Below are 17,930 nucleotides of genomic sequence, written 5' to 3'. Positions count from 1 at the left end.
GCTCTCGTTGCTGCAAGATGGGCATTTGTACTACTTAATATGCTCTGCCCTTGCTGGTGTAATTTAACGCACTTTCCATGGAACCATTTCTTACATATCTCACAGCAAATCCAGAATTCATCAGCTGCATTATTCTTTCCACAAGCCCCAAACAATGTCTCTCCATGTTCCTCATCGTCTTCCTCTTCCATACCATCATCATCCTCATCCTTTGATGGCATTGCCTTTGAATATTTGGGCTGAGATTCAGAACCTCGCTACATTTTTTTCAAAGGGAAAAGAAAATCTAATTTATAAGATGCCCTTGAATATGTAAGGTTATTTCCCTCTTTTGGTTCTGCTATCAGCACAAGGAAAATGAACTTTGCCGATATATGAATGTAACAAGCCACAACGCTAACAAAAACTTATGTATAATAAATTTATAATATATATTTGATATTTTTAAATTAATAAATAATTAAAAAATTTTAAATTATTTAATATCAAGTAATATTTTTGTTAACAAGTTAAAATTTAATAAAGCTATTTTTATATCAAATAATTAAAATTTGAGAAATATTTTTATGCATATATGTTAATGCTATTTAACATTTAAAATCTAAAAGTTTTATTTAATAAATAGCGAATTTTTTTTAGAATAAATTAGTTTATTAAAGCTAAGAAATATTGAAATTATTATTGAAATTTGCTCTAAATTTATGTATTTATAATAATTTACTTTCATACACTTTCACTATCATATTTATTGTAATTATTTTATTTCTCAAATGTATTACCACAACTAACAAATTTAATTACATTAACATAATTATTTATTAAAATTTGAAATAAATACTAAAATGAAGAAAAAAAATTTAGACATCATCATTTAGAAATTTCAATTTATAAAACAATAGACTTACAATATAATGATTACTCATTTTAAATTTATAAAAGACTTAAATATATAAAAAATTATAAAAAATCTATTTCCTTTTTTCATGTATAAGTGAAAATTTATCTTGAATATTTATGTAATCATGATAAGTCACAAAAAACAAGAAAGATTACTATGAAAGTACAATCATTAAAATATTTTTAAAATTTTACTTGAATAATTTTTTTAACACAATAAAACAAATTAACTTTATAAAACATACAAAGTTTTATTAAAATTATATAATAAATTAAGATGTATAGGAAGACGAATCCATTAGACTAGCCGTTATTGTTTCTCTTCACATTGTAATTTCATGACCACTTTCTCTACAAATAACAAAACTTGATTTATCTTGATCAAAATTGCTTGTAGAAGTTGACATGTTAAACATATTTTTTGAATTCTTTAAAATCTTCATCACTTGATCCGGTACGTGTTTGGATGTAATTATGTAAAACCATTATTGCATTTATGATTAGACTCAAATGAATAACTTGAAATATCTCACAAAATTAGCCATTTTTTCTTCCATACGTGAAATGTTCGCTTAATCATGGAACGGAATGAAAAATGTGCATGATTAAAGATTTTTTTTTTTTTTTATATATGATGATTATTTCAACGAAAATCAGGCAAATGATAACATTTTCCTTTGTATGGTATTGAAAAACCAACTATTTGTGAATATCTTGAATCCATAAAATAATATTTACCTATAAAAAATGTTAATTACAAAAATTATTTATATTTTCAACAAAAATAAATTTGAACGTAAAATTATTTACAAAAATAATATAAATTTATTTTAAGTAATTAGTAAATAGTATAAAACATTTAACCTGAAGGAAGATGTGAAAAATTTAAGTTTTACCTTCTAAAAGCTTGAAAAAAAATTTAACTATCATGTGTTGTGCTTTCTCGATCAGAATATAAAAAAACGAAGCACATATTAAAATCACAAGCTCCCATAATATTTTTTGTCGATTTACCTTTCCTACCAATATAAGATAATTGTTGGGATGGAGAAATACAAGCTTTCATGAGTTTCGACTATAGCTTTAATACAATTTTACAATCAAATAAAAATAATGAGATTAAAATCATTAACAATTTTTATTTCAAATTTATTTCAAATCTCTAAATTTTACTTTAAAATGAGACCAATATTTTGTATCATGTCAAATGTGAGATGATACTTCACAGGGAAGACAAAAATATCCGAAATTGACAAGTTTCGACCCGACTCGACCCCTTATGGTCGATTTTTTTTTTTTTTTTAAATCGGATATTGGATTGAGTAAGATTGGGTGGCATAAAAAAATTTTGGGTTCAAGTCGGGGTCGGGTTTTAGGCAAACCCGATCCGAAATATATAAAAAATTATTTTTTATTAATTATTTAATTTTATATATTTATATATATATAATTTTATATTTATATTTAAAATAATATTTTATTAATTTCATGTCAAATCGAATCGGATTTGATTTTATACAATATCGGATCGAGATCGGGTGTTAAAAATAAAAAAATTTATCGGGTCGAATACATGTACAAATTTTATATATTTAAAATCAGATCGAATTCGAGACGAGCAAAAGCTTACTCCAATCTGACCCGTTATCATCACTAATACTTCAACAAATTAAACTTCAATTTATTTAATCATGTCTATTCCCATTCGCGCTTATATATTCAACATATCACAAAAAATTTGACTAATAATTTCATCAAATCATTGAAATTGCCTTCTCGCGTTAAAATTTGATTACCTATGTCCAAGAATGCACAATGATAATGCTAACTTATCTTGTACAAATACATTCCAACGTTTCAAATCATAACTTATTTGCTAGTCATGCAATAAACGATAAAATATATTCTTTGGCATCTTAAAACTATATAGACAGTGACTATCAGGACGTTTAATATCCCTCACACCCATTTTTCGAGTAAAATTTGAATTCATACATGATTATTTTGTACAATAAATTTCATGATACACCATTATGCTACTAATTGCATTATCTTTCACATCATAATAATTATTTTACTTAACTTGTGTAACAATTATAACTATTCTTTGTTGATCATCTTCATTTAATTCAATATTATCACGATTCATCACAAAATTCTAATACAAATTATTAAAGTCATCCATAACCTGAAAAAAAAAAAAAAAACATATTTACATTTTATGACATTGCATTGTAAATAACCCATAACATTACATATATAATATAGGATACCTTAACAAAAGCATATTGCAATGTTTCATTTGGGTTCAAGTTAAAGTGATCATACATCAAAAGAAACATTCAACATACTTATACATGCATATATTCACAACAACTCAAAATATTATAACACCATAAATATCATCATATCATATTTTGACAGTTCCTAAACCAAAAAAATATAATCACTTGCTTTAATTTCACTTCAATGACCCATGAGGATCGGATGAAGGTGGTGGTGGTGATGGTGGCGGAGGTGTTTGTTGGAATGGTTGAAAGCCAAAGGATGGTGTTGCTACCAAGGGAGAAAAACGTGCAGTGTCATTTTGTTCATCATACTCACACTGGAGCCACCAAGCCCTAAGATCCAGATCTAAATTCAAGAACACCTCCCGCTTTACCGGAACTTGGAATATTTTGGTGGCAAAAAAATATAGAGAACTCTTTCTTGGAATTTCATTTTCCATAGCCCGTAATGCATCCATTGCATCTGAAACAGAATATGAGGAACGAGAAAAGACAATTCCATTTACTGATTTCATTTGGTTACTCATACCATCACACAAATTTTCAATTTCAGTAGTCAATGTCTTTCCAACAGATCTTTTCATTGGAGCTGATTTTTTGCCTTTATTTTGTACTATTCCATGAACTTGTTTGCCTCGATTAGAAGTTTCAAGAGAGGCATTTTCATCTATGTCATCATCGGGTGCAACCTCATTCTCAATATCATGTTCATCTGAATCCCCAGACCCCTCAATTGGCGTAGCATCCTCCCCAAAAGCTCCACCTGGAAGAACACTTGACGAAGGTGCCCGTGCATGCTCTCCAGTGGCCACAACGTCACCAAACATTTGCCACATCAACTCATTCAACCGTGGCTCAATTCCTCTCATCTTAAATACTTTATAATCGTTATTTTCCTATATAATTTTCAAATGACTGAATGTTATCTTCAAAATTCCAAAGATGACTATCAATATGAATTTTAACTAACTTAACACATTACACATTATAATACTAATATAAGTAGCACTAACCTGTATTTTTTCAGCCCACCATTCCTCAGTTGCATCAATTGTCTTCTTATAAGGACACCACTCTAAACCTGTAGAATTCCTAAGTAACTCATTCCACAATCTCCACTCTTTTTTTAATGTGTCCCACTTATTTTTCAATTGAGATTTTTCATAACTTTTTTGTGTCCTAGATCTAAAAAGGGTAATAACATTTTCCCACCCATTTGAATTTAAATGAGTTGTCGGTCTATTACCGGCATTTACTTCATTCACACAAAGTTCACAAAATATCATTGTGAGCTCGTTATCCCAAGTAGCTTTAGTTGCTAAGATAGTATCATCATCGATAGTATTTCTTGTCTTCACCATCTATTATTATTTCAAATTTAATAAATTATTCATCAAATTAGTTCAAACATAACATATTAGTAGGAAATAAACTAATATCAAGTTCAACAAAGAAAGACAGAACCAACATATAGGGAAAGTAGTTTATATTCATCAAGTAAAGAGAACACTCTTTTTAATGCATTCATAGAAACAAAGGCAACACAAGGAGAACCTTGAACTGTGAAACATGATAGAGAAAATAAGGTGGCCTATCTTTATGTTAGATTTGCTTCAATGATGGAACATGGTTAGTGTTTCCAAATTTCTAGTCTCCCTATAAGCACTAGAGAAACAGTATCCTAAAATGACAAGGAGAAACAGTATCCGGATGTGGGATATTGCTTTATCATAAACTACCCAAAGTTGTAATTTCAAAAGCTGTGCTCAGAGCCCTTAAACTAACGTTTAACTCTTGCAGGAGCAAATTCTACTAGAACAGCTTAAAACATCCAGACTACAGGTAAGTTGTAATTTCTTTTAGCAGTTTGGGACTTTTGACATAAAGGCTAATGACTACAAAAAAAGCAATTAAAACTTTAAAAGCTTGCTCTTATATAAGGGTCATATTTTTGGCAATTAAATAATTGTAACTAACACTATCTTCTCTGGTTTAATATTTTATTTTCAAGAGCAGGAGGCTATTCTAAAGAATGAGACTCTACCACTCTAGTGATACTAATCTAGGTTTAACCATCAGCATAAAGAAGAAAGTTATTGGAAATTGAAATAGAATAGAAAAGAACATCATAACTGTAGCTTTTGCTCTATTTGATATCTAATGGTTCTTTCTCTATAGATTTTTTTTTTTTTTTAATAATTAAGTATTATTCTTCTGAGCAGCTCAATAAATCAGAGGCAAGTAGGTTCACCTTATCCAATCAATAAAACAATTCCAAAATCGAAAGAATACATTATTGTAATGAGAATAATTAACAACACAAAATTAGCATAGCAAATGTTCAATTTTCTGATTATCAATAAGGTAGATGTATATTCTCAATGTGTTCAATTTATTTTGAAACCGCAACTAAGATTCAAGAGACCATTTCAGATATTCAGAGGCAGAGAACTCATTAGGTCTAAGATGGTAGGCTTTTCCCATTTCCTTTTCTTTTCTTCTCTATCTTTTTCTTGTATGAAGAAGTAAATACTTCTAAAGGGATCCAATCATATACAACCAAATTTATTGCATCAAAACTATAGAACAAATACATGAGACAGGAATCTCTAGCTAGGGATCAATGAACTAAAGCCTCATTAGACTAAATATTCCTATTTCTTAAAGAGTATAAAACTCTTTTGCACTAACAAACAACAACAAACTAAGCTGCCATACAGAGCATATTATTCTACTATCACCCTTTTTAAGACCAAATAAACAGGTAGGCATTAGAATCAACAATAGTAAAAAGGCAATTTTGTATTAAGGATTTCAAATATGTAATATTATATTTTCCCTAATTTTTTATTTGCTCCTCTAAGGTTGAGGAACTGTGACAAAAAAACAAGCTCAAATTTGCTTGAATTCAACCCACTGCAAATAAGATTTTCCCCCAATAATTCAAAGACTGATTATAGCTGTGATTCAGAGGATGAGGATGATGACAGCAGGGGCAATGATCACTCAGACACTTCATCACACTTAAGGTTAAACACCCAAATGGAAAAAATTGAAACAAAGTTTCGGGTTGAGTCATAGTTCTCTCTTGCTCGCTTAAGACAATTTGTTGGCTAAAAGATTGAAGAGGTATCAAGTTGCTGCTAGTATTTTGCATTTAAAATTTAACTTTTGAACAAATCAAATAAGAATAAAACAGAAAAATCCAAAGCAATCTTGATTTTGGGTAAAAAAATAAAAGAATAATACCTTTCAATGCTTACAACCCCATTCATCAAACAGCTTCAAACCAGTGACAGCTTCGATGGAAGTTGAAAGAGGCAAGGAAATGGAACAGGTGACAAGAGGAAGGGGTGGCAACATGGAGGAGGAGGCAATTTAGGGCTAGGAATTTGGGATGGTGATAGAAAACAGGAAGAGAGAAAAATAAGTGAAAAAAAAAATCAGATTTTAAGTTTTTTTGTAAACAAAAGCTCATTTAAGGGCATTATAGGAATGCAAAAAAAAAAAAAAAAACAATGTGGATAAAAAAAACTTGTTGGGATACCAGTTATCCACTGAACCCCAAAAGGTCCAGTCTTCAACTAGTGTATCAGTGCGATTCAAGCGGGCAAACTCACCATCACTGATGTTATCCAAATATGAATCATGGTGAGATTGGAGGGGAAAAGTGAAGAAAACGCAACACACTGGAGGTTCAGTTAAAACCAAATGAGGCCTTAATGCGGGCAGCTTTATGTCTAAGTGAATTATACTTCCACAAGTTCCACTATGGGAGTTTTTACTATGTCATAAAGCCTTGTCAAATTGTGAGAATAATGCAATATTACGTTTTAGCTCCAACCTCAACCCACCTTAACCCTAAAAAATTCACACAGATTAACATTTAATGAAATAGCTGTGCAAGAAAAAATTTCCTACCTTAGAGTTTGATTTAGATTTGTTGTTGCTATGATTTGAAACTGATGATTTCTCCTTTGTTTGTTTCTTAGCTGCTCCTGTCACAACTTCAAATATTGTTGGAAGATCATTTGTCATATTGAAAAGATGTTTCCTGCATCACATTGACCAGCATGGTACTATTGAGGAAAATATGTCTCTCAAATTATAGCAGCTGTTACAGCCACATGTAAATCCAGCACACAGCATCCCAATTTAAGCAAGCACACATATGCTATGCCTAGTATTACTGTTTAGCCATTCGCTGTAGGCCCATCATGCTGAAGCCTAAATTTATGGAGCAGACCAATCATACTTTGGATGACAACTAGAAGGTCTTAAGAACTACTTTAACACCTGGCTTTAGCATTTTTTTTTTTTGGAAAAATTAAACTAGTCAATGAATAAATTTTCAACGCAAACCTTACAAATAGGTATTTAAATCAAATTATTCAATGGGACTTCCCAAACCAAGTAGCAAATTCCAGCCAAATTAAACAAGTTATGATAATGTACTAAATTTTACCATAAAAAAGAGGATCCATTTACAAAAAACGTTTGTCAACTGAGTCAAAAAGATACCGTAAAAATTTTTATGATAGTCACATAGTGAGTAGTATGAAATAATAATAATAATAATAATAATAAAACATTAAAACGGAAAGAGACACAAATCAATTATTTGGATGAACTGAGGCTGGGTTGGTGCACATGGCTACCTAGTAATGATGCTTATTTGCACCTAGAACATGTATATAAAGCCAAATCAGGAGATGAAACTTTGGCAAGGAGAAAAATACCTATCAGCTTTATCAAATCCAAACCTAGCACCAAAATAGAAAGCCACAGAAAGTAACCACACATCACTGTGTACAGCAACCAAAGATAACCAGTCCATTTCGTGCATCGCATCTCTGGCAAGGTTAATACCAAGTGTGGGCTCCGGAAGATCTGGAGGCACCTCTCCAGCAGGTAAAATCAGCTCCCATTGTTCGCTGGGAAATCCATAAAGGCAAAGATTCTTCTTTTCTGCAATCAAAATTTTAGAATTTTAATTAACTCATTCCATTTCAATTTTCATGCATCTAGAACCTAACAAGGTAGAATGAGTAAAAGCATGACAAGGCAACCGCAATGAGTTTATTGCATTTCAATTCATGGATTTGCATCAAAGTTAAATGAATATGTTTTTTGTCCAAATCGCAGCCATGTAACAAACAAACCAATAAGCATCAAATAATGAGCACGCTCTTAAACTTGCCGGTCAATCAAAAAATTGCCAAATAAAGAAAGAGTTTTTTTGCACCAACTTTTAAAATGCATAGTTGCTTAAATAAAGAAAAAGAGTCTACATTTGAAATAGAACACCCAAGTAACAATAACAATAATGTTGAAATTATTAAATCTACCTTACCTGAACAAACAAAACTCTTACTCAGCTCAAACCATTGATTTTTATTTTAAAAGGGAAAGTTCCATTTAAGCAGAAAATGGCAGCCCAATAATTGAATAGTTTTTCTTCAGGGCATCATAAAGTTAAACAACAATAGAGTTATAACCACAAATACCATTGCATGCATTAAAATTCACTTCATTTATACTAAACTTTAAACTACTTCAATTACTGGGTTTGAATAGCCTGGTTACTTTAAGCAAAAAAAAAAAGGCCTCGAAAATTAAAAAAATAAATTGTAACTTCAATTCTCCAGCTAAACCATATCCCCTATGAAACAAAGATGGGTATAAAAATCCAACAATTAATTCTTCAAAAATAAAAAAGAAAAAGACAAAATCCCAGTACCTGGATCGCATTGCTGGTAAAACTCTTGCACATCTGCAACCACCACCACCACACCAGAAAATTAAATTAAATTAAATTTAAATAACTTCAAAAGGATAAGAAAAAAGGTGGTTAAGAAGATGACAACCAAATAAGAGAAAAGAGTGGTGATTTAAAAACAAAAAATGTGAAAACTTTTACCAGTAGTAAGGGCTTTAATCATGCCAGCTTGACGACCCTTGAAATCTCGAAACACTTCTTCGACTGTACGTGGGTTGTACGGAGCTCCGCCATCCATCATCTAAACTGATTCTTTTCTTCCTTTCTCCTCCTTCTCGTTCAAAGAGAGTTCTTTTGTTTTTGAGAGTGAGAGACAGAGGAAAAGGAGAGAAATGACAGATTTGCAAAAACAAGAAAGAAGACTTCGTAAAGAAGGAAAGACAAGGAGATGGGGAGATTGAATTTTTTTTTAATAATGCGGATTTGATAAGAGATGGATGAGTCCGTGACTCGGGATTTTGGCCCATAAGTAGAAAAAGAAAATTAGGAAAAAAAAGTAACAAAAACCCTGAATAGAAAAGCCCCTTTCAATAAAATGAAATCAAACCCACAATGCTACAATAAGGGACGGTTCCTGTTAACCCATTTAGATTTTAACACGTTATCAAAGATGGCCCCAAGTTTAAACCAGGTTGATGGTCTCGGTGGGCCAATAAGATGGTGTTTTCGTCTGGTAACTGGTTGTGGACTGCATGGCCCAATGGAGCTTCAGCTGCCTGATAAATAAAAAGGGCTGAAGTTGCTTTTGGACTGCGCATAAACTTTTGAAACCGAAAGGAACAAGAAAAGGATGAATTTTAGATGAATTCGACACAACGCCAAACCACCAATTGGAATGGCAAATACAAGTTAAAGGGCTGGAGACGGTTCTCCATCTCGGCTAGGGTGGACAAGCAAATTAAGCAAAACTGCTGCTTAAGCTATCTCTTTCATTGCTGCAAGAATTTAGCGATTGTAAAAATAACTCTCTTCAAATTCAGCTAACAGGGTGCTGAGTGGGTTCCAACAGAAACCAGAGTTGCATTCCAATTCTGAACAAAACAAACCGCTGGTGTTTTCCACCCTCAAGAACTCTCTCCTCCTCCATGTTCCTTGCTTGAGCCTTGGGTAATTTCCAGATGCTCATCTAAGACTCTTCTATAACTACCCCTTTCAACTACAGGGCATGTCCTACAAATGTCCTCAAAAAATTTTTCAGCCTTAACAGTCATCCCTCTTCCGCACAACATTTTGACAAAAATTGAGAAGCTCTCCAAACTGATGACATAACTGTTGCCAATCATTTCATTAAAAACTTGTACTGCCATTTCTTCATTTCCATCCCTACTATATCCCTCAAGTATGCAACCGTACATAGTGGCATCGATAAGAATACCATTTCGAAGCATGTTGTTGACAAGGTATTCAACCCCTCGCATCCGACCTTCAGCCCTACAAAGACTGCATATCACGGTTCTATATGACAAGAAATTTGGTGAGGAACCAATTTGTGGCATCTGTTTTAGAAGCAAAACAGCTCTATCAAGCTCTCTTAACTCCACGAGAACCCTAAACACTGAATTGAAACTAGAAACATTCGGATTAATGCCTCTTCCACGCATTCCCTTCAGAAGCAAAATTGCTTCATCAAGTTTCCTCAATTTGCAATATTCATTCACAACAACTATATATGCTTTAACATCCAAATCCATAATACAACTGACCATCCATCTAAAATATTCAATGGCTTCTTTAGACCTCCCCGCAACAGAAAGCCCTTTCAGTATACTCAAATGAGTTGCAGTATTATCTTTCACTCCATTCAATCTCATCTTGGACATCATCTTCTTTGCCTCATCAACTTCCCCTCTAAGACACAAAGAATATATAATAGCATTATAAGTCAACACACTGGGAAAGCAACCCCCTTTCACCATCTTGTCCATATACTTCATCGCCTCTTCAAATTTTCCTTTTTTGCAATACCCATCAATCAAAGTAGTGTAAGTTACTGTATCTGGCAAGCAATCCATCTCAGCCATCATCTTATAGAAAAGCAAAGTTGCACTCTCCAGATCACCCTTCTTACAAAACCCATTAATCATAGTATTAAAAGTAAGCAAATTTGGCTTGCAACTCATTTCATCAAACACCTTTTTTGCACTTTCAACCATACCCACTTTACACAAACCCCTAATCAATGTAGTATAGGAAGACACATCAGGTTGAACAAAACCTTTCTTCACAACATTATCAAACAAGGTCTTAACTAAATTTATCTTATTATCCTTAACTAAAACACCCAGAACTGCATTAAATGAAAACAGGCAGTTATTTTTCCCAAAGGTTTTTGCCTGGTTAAACCAAAAGATAGCAGCTTTGATATTACCTTTTTCCCCATAGGCCTTGATGATTTTGCCAATGAAGAAATCAGAGAGCTTTTGAGATTCTTTAAGGAGTTGGATGGCAGGGGAGAATAGGGAATGGTAGAGAAGGAGATTTGTGATGGCTTCATAACATTTGTTATTGTGGGTATAGTTTTTGGGATTTGGGTTTGGTTTTGATGCCCAGTTGAAGAAGAAGAGAGCATGGTAAGGGTTAGTTTGTTTGTTGATTACTTGGGTGACGAATTTTGGGTCTAGGAAAGGTGAGAAGCGGTTTAGAGGTGCCGAACTGAGGTTTTTGGCGTTGGGGGTTTGTGGGTTTAGAGTTTGGAGAAGGGAAGTTACGGAGTTGACAAGAGGGGTGATGTCGGCCAGGGCTTGTGAGGAGATGGAAATGGTTCTGGATGACGGCAGTGCCATTGGTGATGAATTGTTAACCGGTTTTACTGATCTTCCGCCCAGTGAAATTGCGGTAAATTCCTTCGAATCAGTATTATAGCGTATACTAATACTATTTATAGTCCTTGGAGATCCTAAAAAAATAGTGCCTTCGGCCTTCGGCCTTTGCCCTTTGGTGGGGGGCCCTCAAAATTATTCATTTTGACTCAACTACGAGCAGAAACAGAAAGGAAAGGAATTTCCTTTGATTTTAATTAAAAAAAATCTGATGGTAGAGTTTTAAGAAACAAGGAAGGCTGTGGTATTGAAAACTTTTTGCAACTTAGGTTACAATTTACATGATTACCAGAGATCAATAAACATTCAAATTAACTTGACCATAGCAGCTGGGGCCAGAAAGAGTCTAGTCTGGTGGAATTATCATTGTTGATTTCATTAATAAGATAGGCACAGGCTAACGATTCTTGCCTTCATGGTAACGCCCGTTGACAGATACAGCGGGAAAAAGGAACACAAATTCATCATAGTACAAGAAACCTTACTTAAACACCAATACTATCAACAACTGATAACATCGATCACCGATGTAACCCCAGAGGTGGTGGAGAGTAGTAGTGAAAAACAGGGTACCCCTGGTGAGGTGGTGGTGGAGGTGACTGATACGTTATGTAGGGATCAGGACTCCATTTATGCTTGTGGTAATGACGGCGATGTTGGTCATGGTGATGTTTTTGTGGGGGAGGAGATACATAATTCTCCTTATATGGTGGTGCGGGCGGCGGAGATTTGTACTTATACACAGGATGAGGTGTTAGGCGGAGGCGGTGACATATATTTATAAAGAGGAGGTGCTTGTGGTGGGGGTGGTGAGTGGAGGAGACTTGTACTTGTTTGGAGGCAACGCGAAGAGAGGCTGGTAGTCGGCACAAGGCAATTTCTTGACACGTTGTTAGCAAGCCTTGGGCAAGTGATCTCATCCTTACCATAAGGAGCCTAAACCACTAAAATCAACCAATCAAGAACCAATCATAACTAACCAATAACATGACATCGCTTGCGAACAAATTGACGAAAAACTCCTTGTACGAACAAAAGAACAGAAACTCCATGACGAAAATCTAAATTGAGTCCCAGAAACAGTAAGTGAAATGAAATGAAGTCAGCGGTGTCATCACTGGTTAGCTCCAAGTATCCCGCAATCTCACGGTCTCTCCTGCAACACGCATCAAAACCCATTTCTCAAAGAACCTTCTTCATTCCAACTATTCCCAGAAACACCCAAAATCTATACAATCAACGTTACCAAAAGCTCCAAATCAGGCCCAACTCAACATCCATAATGGCATCATCTTTCAAGCCGGAACAAGCGAGGGCACCAACCGCCTTCCCTCTTCCCACCCCTCCTATCACCAAGGCAATCTCTTTTTCTTTATTTACTGTCTCTTTTTCCGTTGTTTTAATTATGTGTTTGTTAAAGTGATCTGTTTTGGGTTGTTGTTATAGTTCAAGATTGGGCTTTGCCAGTTGTCGGTGACACCTGATAAAGAGAGGAACATAGGGCATGCTCAGAAGGCCATTGAGGAGGCTGCTCAAAAGGGTGCCCAGCTTGTTCTCTTGCCTGTGAGTTTTTATCTTGTCTGTGCCTCAAGGTTCCACCTGTTCAAATGAGGGGAAATTAAGCTTGGTTTTATCGAATTGGTGGATTGAAAAAGAGAAATTGTGTTGCTTGTGGTCTTAAAAATTCGTGGACACCAAAAAAAGTCAAAATCTTAGACTTCTAAATTTTTGTACATAGTGACATGGATGCTTTATGCATCAACGTTGCTACTCATACAGAGCAAACCATGAATGATGATCACGAGTTTTACCCAAAGCCTAATTTTTCATTGTTTTTGATGAGGAGTTTCACTTTTCAGTTTGACGAGCCAAATGTATGGTGGAATATAAACCACGTTGGTGTTCCATGAAATGGTGGTTTTGGTGTTCACAAATTACATGTAATAGATCTTGCAAGCAAAATTTTTTAACCATAAATGTGATATCATAGCATCAACTTAAGGCTCACCCTTCCTGTCTGTTATTTTGTGTCAGGAAATATGGAACAGCCCATATTCGAATGACAGCTTCCCAGTTTATGCTGAAGATATTGATGCAGGTCATGATGCGTCTCCTTCAACAGCTATGCTGTCTGAAGTTTCTAGTCGCCTGAAGATCACGATAGTTGGTGGCTCTATACCTGAACGCTGTGGGGATAAGTTGTATAATACTTGTTGTGTCTTTGGTACTGATGGAAAGCTGAAAGCCAAGCACCGTAAGGTAGAGGCACTTCCTATCCCATATGGTAGTATACAGAAAATGCCAATTTTGCACATTATTTGTGTGTTGCTGGACTTGGCAAAGAACCGCATTCTGGAGCCACCTGTTATTTGATGTCCATTTGGTAGAATGATTTGACTATTGACAATATCTGCCATCACCTGTATATGAGCTCATACATAGAGACATATTACTATATGACTGAGGCATCTAATATATCTGTTCTTGTTATTATGATGACAAATTTTTGTTTGGTACCCTCAAAATCTAGATTCCTTTTGGAAGAAAATGATAATTTACATTAAGTTTTGTCTATCATCATTGGCCACTAACTTTTTAGTATGCGAACACTGAATTCCTGATCTCAAATACCAAGTTGGCAGCTTCCTTTAGACAATTCTATAGGTTTACTTATATCATTTTGAAGACTCCCTTTGAATCTGGTGTGCATTATATTGATGAATTCCTGTGGAACTACAGATTCACCTTTTTGATATTGATATTCCTGGGAAGATTGCCTTTATGGAATCCAAGACCCTTACTGCTGGGGAGACTCCTACCATTGTGGACACAGGTTTGATGTTTCCTTAGAGTTGCACACATGAACGTGTTACCATGTCCAAAATTTTTGTTAGAAGCATTTTCTAGACCATATATTGTAAATCATCTCTTCTTCTGTCATGGGACACTTCTATGTTTCCTATATCTGCACCATAGCAATAAAGTGCTATTTCATAAATTTTCTACGATCAGATTTCTCTAACAACTCATTCCTTTTAGCAATTATGTATGCTGACTGAGTAATTTTTCTACAGTCAGATTTCTCTAACAACTCATTCCTTTTGGCAATTATGTACACTGGTTGAGTAATTTTATAATTGGGGAAACTAATCATCAATAGTTCACACAGATGTTGGGCGTATTGGTATAGGCATCTGTTATGACATTCGCTTTCAGGAATTGGCAATGATATATGCTGCGAGAGGTTTGTTTACTTCTCCATTGAACCATGATACTTTTAATGTTGGATTTTGTTAGCTGATCAATGCAATTATTGTTTCCTAAATGATAAGTAATTTTGCAGTTGTGGAGAATTTTGTCATGGTCTACTTCTGTTCTTTTCTTTACTCCAAATCCTTATTTTTATATTTGCTATAGATTATTATATGATATTGTTTTTGTTCCTGAATTCTTTAAGCCACATTTCCTACATGTACTGATTCCTTTTATTCCCATAATTGACTAGTATTTATATATTTTATATTGTGGTTTGGATCTTTTCTATTGTTTTCCCTTATTGATATTTACAAGTTTCTGCTGATGTTGTTTATCTTTTCGTTTCTTTTTTTGAAGTTATTGTATTGCCTATCTTATTTAAGAATTTTTTGAACTATGTGTTGTGTTGTTGACATTAGGTGCTCACTTGCTATGCTATCCTGGAGCATTTAACATGACAACTGGACCTTTGCATTGGGAGTTGCTGCAGAGAGCAAGGTGCTAGTTGTTTCCCTGCTTTCGCTTTCCTTGTTAATTCTTTAAATTTCACTGGAAAGGTTGAGAGAAATAAGGTTGGCTAGGGGATGCAGTAACTACTGAGAGCTATATAAAAGTCAGTGTTACAGTTCTTTTGGCCTCGTATCCTTACAGGGATGGTTCCTTGTTTTAGATTTTGGCTGGACATTATAGTGCTGTTAAAATGATCAAAGTATGCAGAAATTTTGTTGCTTTGACAGTTTGGCTATAGCTGAATGCCGAATTACTGGTGTTGAGATGTTAGGTTTGATATTAAGCACATGTTATTTTGCAAAGAACTCTGTACATATCAGTTCTTTTGATATTGAGCCTTACATTACCAGTTGAATTTGCTTTACCAAGACACCAATAAATTTGTTTGATGAAGTTGACTTTATCATGTTTGATCATCTTCCAAAACCATCATTTCATTTAAAGGAAGAACATTATCTTACATATACAACAATGAATTAAAACTTAGATCAAGTCATGCTGGTTTGCCCTCCAGTTTTTACTCTTTTTTGCTTGAACATCCAACCATCCCTCAACGTGAAGTGGACTGCCTTATTGGATGATTTAGTGAGCTAAATGTTGTTTTGCAATGTAGAAGACTGTAATTTATGCTGTTTGTGTCTCTATATGATAGTTGTTCATCTACTAATGTGTTTCTTGTTGTTCCATATGCAGGGCTATGGATAGTCAGGTATACTGGCAAAATTTTCACTTTCTTTAATTGACCAGTGTAAAGGCTTTCATAGGTCTCATAATTAGCATACTGTAATGTTTGGTTTAATAAGAAATGGTGCTAGTACCATTGAAACAGATGGAAACAGATGAAAATTATGTAGATTCTGTCATTGTATGGTTGAAACTAGAATGTAGTCAGTATTTGGTTAGTTTAGCATGTTGCAGTCTGATGCTCTTCTAATTGAGTGGCAGAAATTGGGTGCTTTATTTCCTTCTGTTTTATTAAGCTTTGAAAAATACTTGTTTATGGTATCATGCTCTGATGTCGCCATAGATACTGGATGGTGAAAGTGGAGTGGATTCATCAGAATGGTGGACTTGAGATCATTAAGTGCTCTTTGCTGTCTAGCACATGAATATCTGATTTCTCATAAAATGTTTCTGTTTTGTGTTTCTTTTCTAACAAGATATTAAATGGCAGTTGTATGTCGCAACTTGTTCACCTGCTAGAGATGCTGCCGCCAGTTACGTGGCTTGGGGTCACTCCACCCTTGTAGGACCTGTAAGTAGATGCTTGTTTTTTTGGCTTTGTTGTGGATTAACAGAATACGGCTTTGCTCCTGTAATACATGTAGAAAGTGAGCCTTTCTGAATCTTTTGTGGTTTTAAGTCTTTTAACCGGACAAGTTATACATAAATTTTGCACGTGACAGTTTGGAGAAGTTTTGGCTACCACTGAACATGATGAGGAAATAATCATAGCGGAGATTGATTATTCAATAATTGAGCAACGAAGGTGACATGGCTTCCACCTCGTATTTGTTCTGTGGAATTTGCATGCTTATGGAATTGTTTGTTCAATCATTCTTTCTATTCATTCTAAGTGGGTGCTTGTACGAAATTTAGGGCAAGTCTCCCCTTCGCAAAGCAACGCCGAGGCGATCTTTATCAGTTGGTAGACATCCAGAGACTCAACTCTCATTGATTACAGAAGAGAACCTTGTGAGAGAGCTGTGATTCATGGTGCTTATTTTAATTGAGAAAGGTGGAACTCTATTAAAAATCATGGGACTGTCCTAGTTAACAACCTGATGTTAATCATTGGGATGATTGCTGGAAACTCATATTTACAATAATGGGATGTGTTACTGTTGTCATGTTTATAATTGCTAGTTCAGACGGGGGTCCTTGACAACTCTCTCTAACATGGATGGGATTGAGAGGAGATGACAATAAGCTTGGACAAGGATTGCTGAAGCTTTCTTTTTCCTGGATATCATTTTCATTTTTTTTTTGTTTTATCGTTTATGGTTGAATGGACAGATCAAATCAAATCCTGTGAATTGATACTAAAAAACAGTGGGTCTAACCTAGCAAGTATCATGGATACCCAGAAAATGTATTAACAGCTAGACCTACTAATGATAGGCCCGGAGACATGAAGATGATGTATCGGGTTAATTCACCCTCCCAGAAAATTATTACTAGTATATAGCTGTGATTATGGAAATTTGTTCTTAATGTTTATTCAGAAACTTGACCTAATGTTTATTCAGAATCGATAATAATGAATCTACATAATTTGTCCTCCTAAGCTGTGTATTTATCACCCATTCTGGAATCTGGATGACCATCGTCCATTCTCCTAAGGACACATACAAAGAAATTTTTTTGGCCAAAGCACAAACA

General features: G+C 34.4%; 3 protein-coding genes across 7 annotated transcripts; 1 reads left to right on the top strand and 2 right to left on the bottom strand.

The window, feature by feature from the left end:
- Positions 1–3,171: 3,171 nt before the first annotated feature.
- LOC111299238 (uncharacterized) lies at positions 3,172–11,816 on the bottom strand. 3 transcript variants are annotated; one of them, XM_089747253.1, is made up of 6 exons: positions 9,106–11,816; positions 8,926–8,958; positions 7,925–8,153; positions 7,107–7,239; positions 4,199–4,546; positions 3,172–4,081 (listed from the first exon to the last, which is right to left on the bottom strand). In XM_089747253.1, the coding sequence occupies exons 1-6, from the start codon at positions 9,203–9,205 to the stop codon at positions 3,359–3,361; spliced, it is 1,566 nt and encodes a 521-aa protein (XP_089603379.1). In that variant the 5' UTR covers positions 9,206–11,816; the 3' UTR covers positions 3,172–3,358. The 3 variants fall into 3 exon arrangements, with proteins under 3 accessions (XP_089603379.1, XP_089603380.1, XP_089603381.1); XM_089747254.1 differs by having other exon boundaries at positions 7,925–8,119; positions 9,106–9,346; XM_089747255.1 differs by lacking the exon at positions 4,199–4,546.
- On the bottom strand, positions 9,863–11,747 carry LOC111299236 (uncharacterized). The gene has a single exon (XM_022894318.2). The coding sequence runs from the start codon at positions 11,745–11,747 to the stop codon at positions 10,029–10,031; it is 1,719 nt and encodes a 572-aa protein (XP_022750053.2). The 3' UTR covers positions 9,863–10,028.
- Positions 11,817–12,851: 1,035 nt separating the features above from the next.
- On the top strand, positions 12,852–17,528 carry LOC111299237 (omega-amidase, chloroplastic-like). Of its 3 annotated transcripts, none has more exons than XR_016329733.1 (10): positions 12,852–13,140; positions 13,230–13,346; positions 13,818–14,042; positions 14,523–14,616; positions 14,953–15,027; positions 15,458–15,536; positions 16,242–16,257; positions 16,723–16,879; positions 16,955–17,037; positions 17,148–17,528. XR_016329733.1 is itself a non-coding variant. In XM_022894321.2 (10 exons), exons 1-10 carry the CDS (start codon positions 12,880–12,882, stop codon positions 17,224–17,226), a joined length of 1,110 nt encoding a protein of 369 aa, XP_022750056.2. In that variant the 5' UTR covers positions 12,852–12,879; the 3' UTR covers positions 17,227–17,528. The 3 variants fall into 3 exon arrangements, 2 of the variants coding, with proteins under 2 accessions (XP_022750056.2, XP_022750057.2); XM_022894321.2 differs by having other exon boundaries at positions 16,723–16,803; XM_022894322.2 differs by lacking the exons at positions 16,723–16,879; positions 16,955–17,037; positions 17,148–17,528 and adding an exon at positions 16,576–16,638.
- The last annotated feature ends 402 nt before the right edge of the window (positions 17,529–17,930 follow it).

The sequence above is a fragment of the Durio zibethinus genome, chromosome 18, assembly GCF_047325235.1.
Source record: "Durio zibethinus cultivar Kanyao isolate XHJ-2024 chromosome 18, ASM4732523v1, whole genome shotgun sequence".
Taxonomy (NCBI): domain Eukaryota; kingdom Viridiplantae; phylum Streptophyta; class Magnoliopsida; order Malvales; family Malvaceae; genus Durio; species Durio zibethinus.
This window is presented reverse-complemented; position numbering and strand designations above follow the sequence as displayed.

Bases quoted from the DNA above. Each gene is read 5' to 3' on its own strand.
- LOC111299238 (XM_089747253.1), bottom strand. From the start codon at position 9,205: ATGATGGATGGCGGAGCTCCGTACAACCCACGTACAGTCGAAGAAGTG. The intron at 8,959-9,105 runs GTAAAAGTTTTC...TGGTGGTTGCAG, and splicing joins GATTAAAGCCCTTACTACTG to ATGTGCAAGAGTTTTACCAG. The intron at 4,547-7,106 runs GTAGGAAATTTT...AAATAATAATAG, and splicing joins AATCTAAATCAAACTCTAAG to ATGGTGAAGACAAGAAATAC.
- LOC111299236 (XM_022894318.2), bottom strand. From the start codon at position 11,747: ATGGCACTGCCGTCATCCAGAACCATTTCCATCTCCTCACAAGCCCTG.
- LOC111299237 (XM_022894321.2), top strand. From the start codon at position 12,880: ATGAAGTCAGCGGTGTCATCACTGGTTAGCTCCAAGTATCCCGCAATC. The intron at 13,347-13,817 runs GTGAGTTTTTAT...ATTTTGTGTCAG, and splicing joins CCCAGCTTGTTCTCTTGCCT to GAAATATGGAACAGCCCATA. The intron at 14,617-14,952 runs GTTTGATGTTTC...TAGTTCACACAG, and splicing joins TCCTACCATTGTGGACACAG to ATGTTGGGCGTATTGGTATA.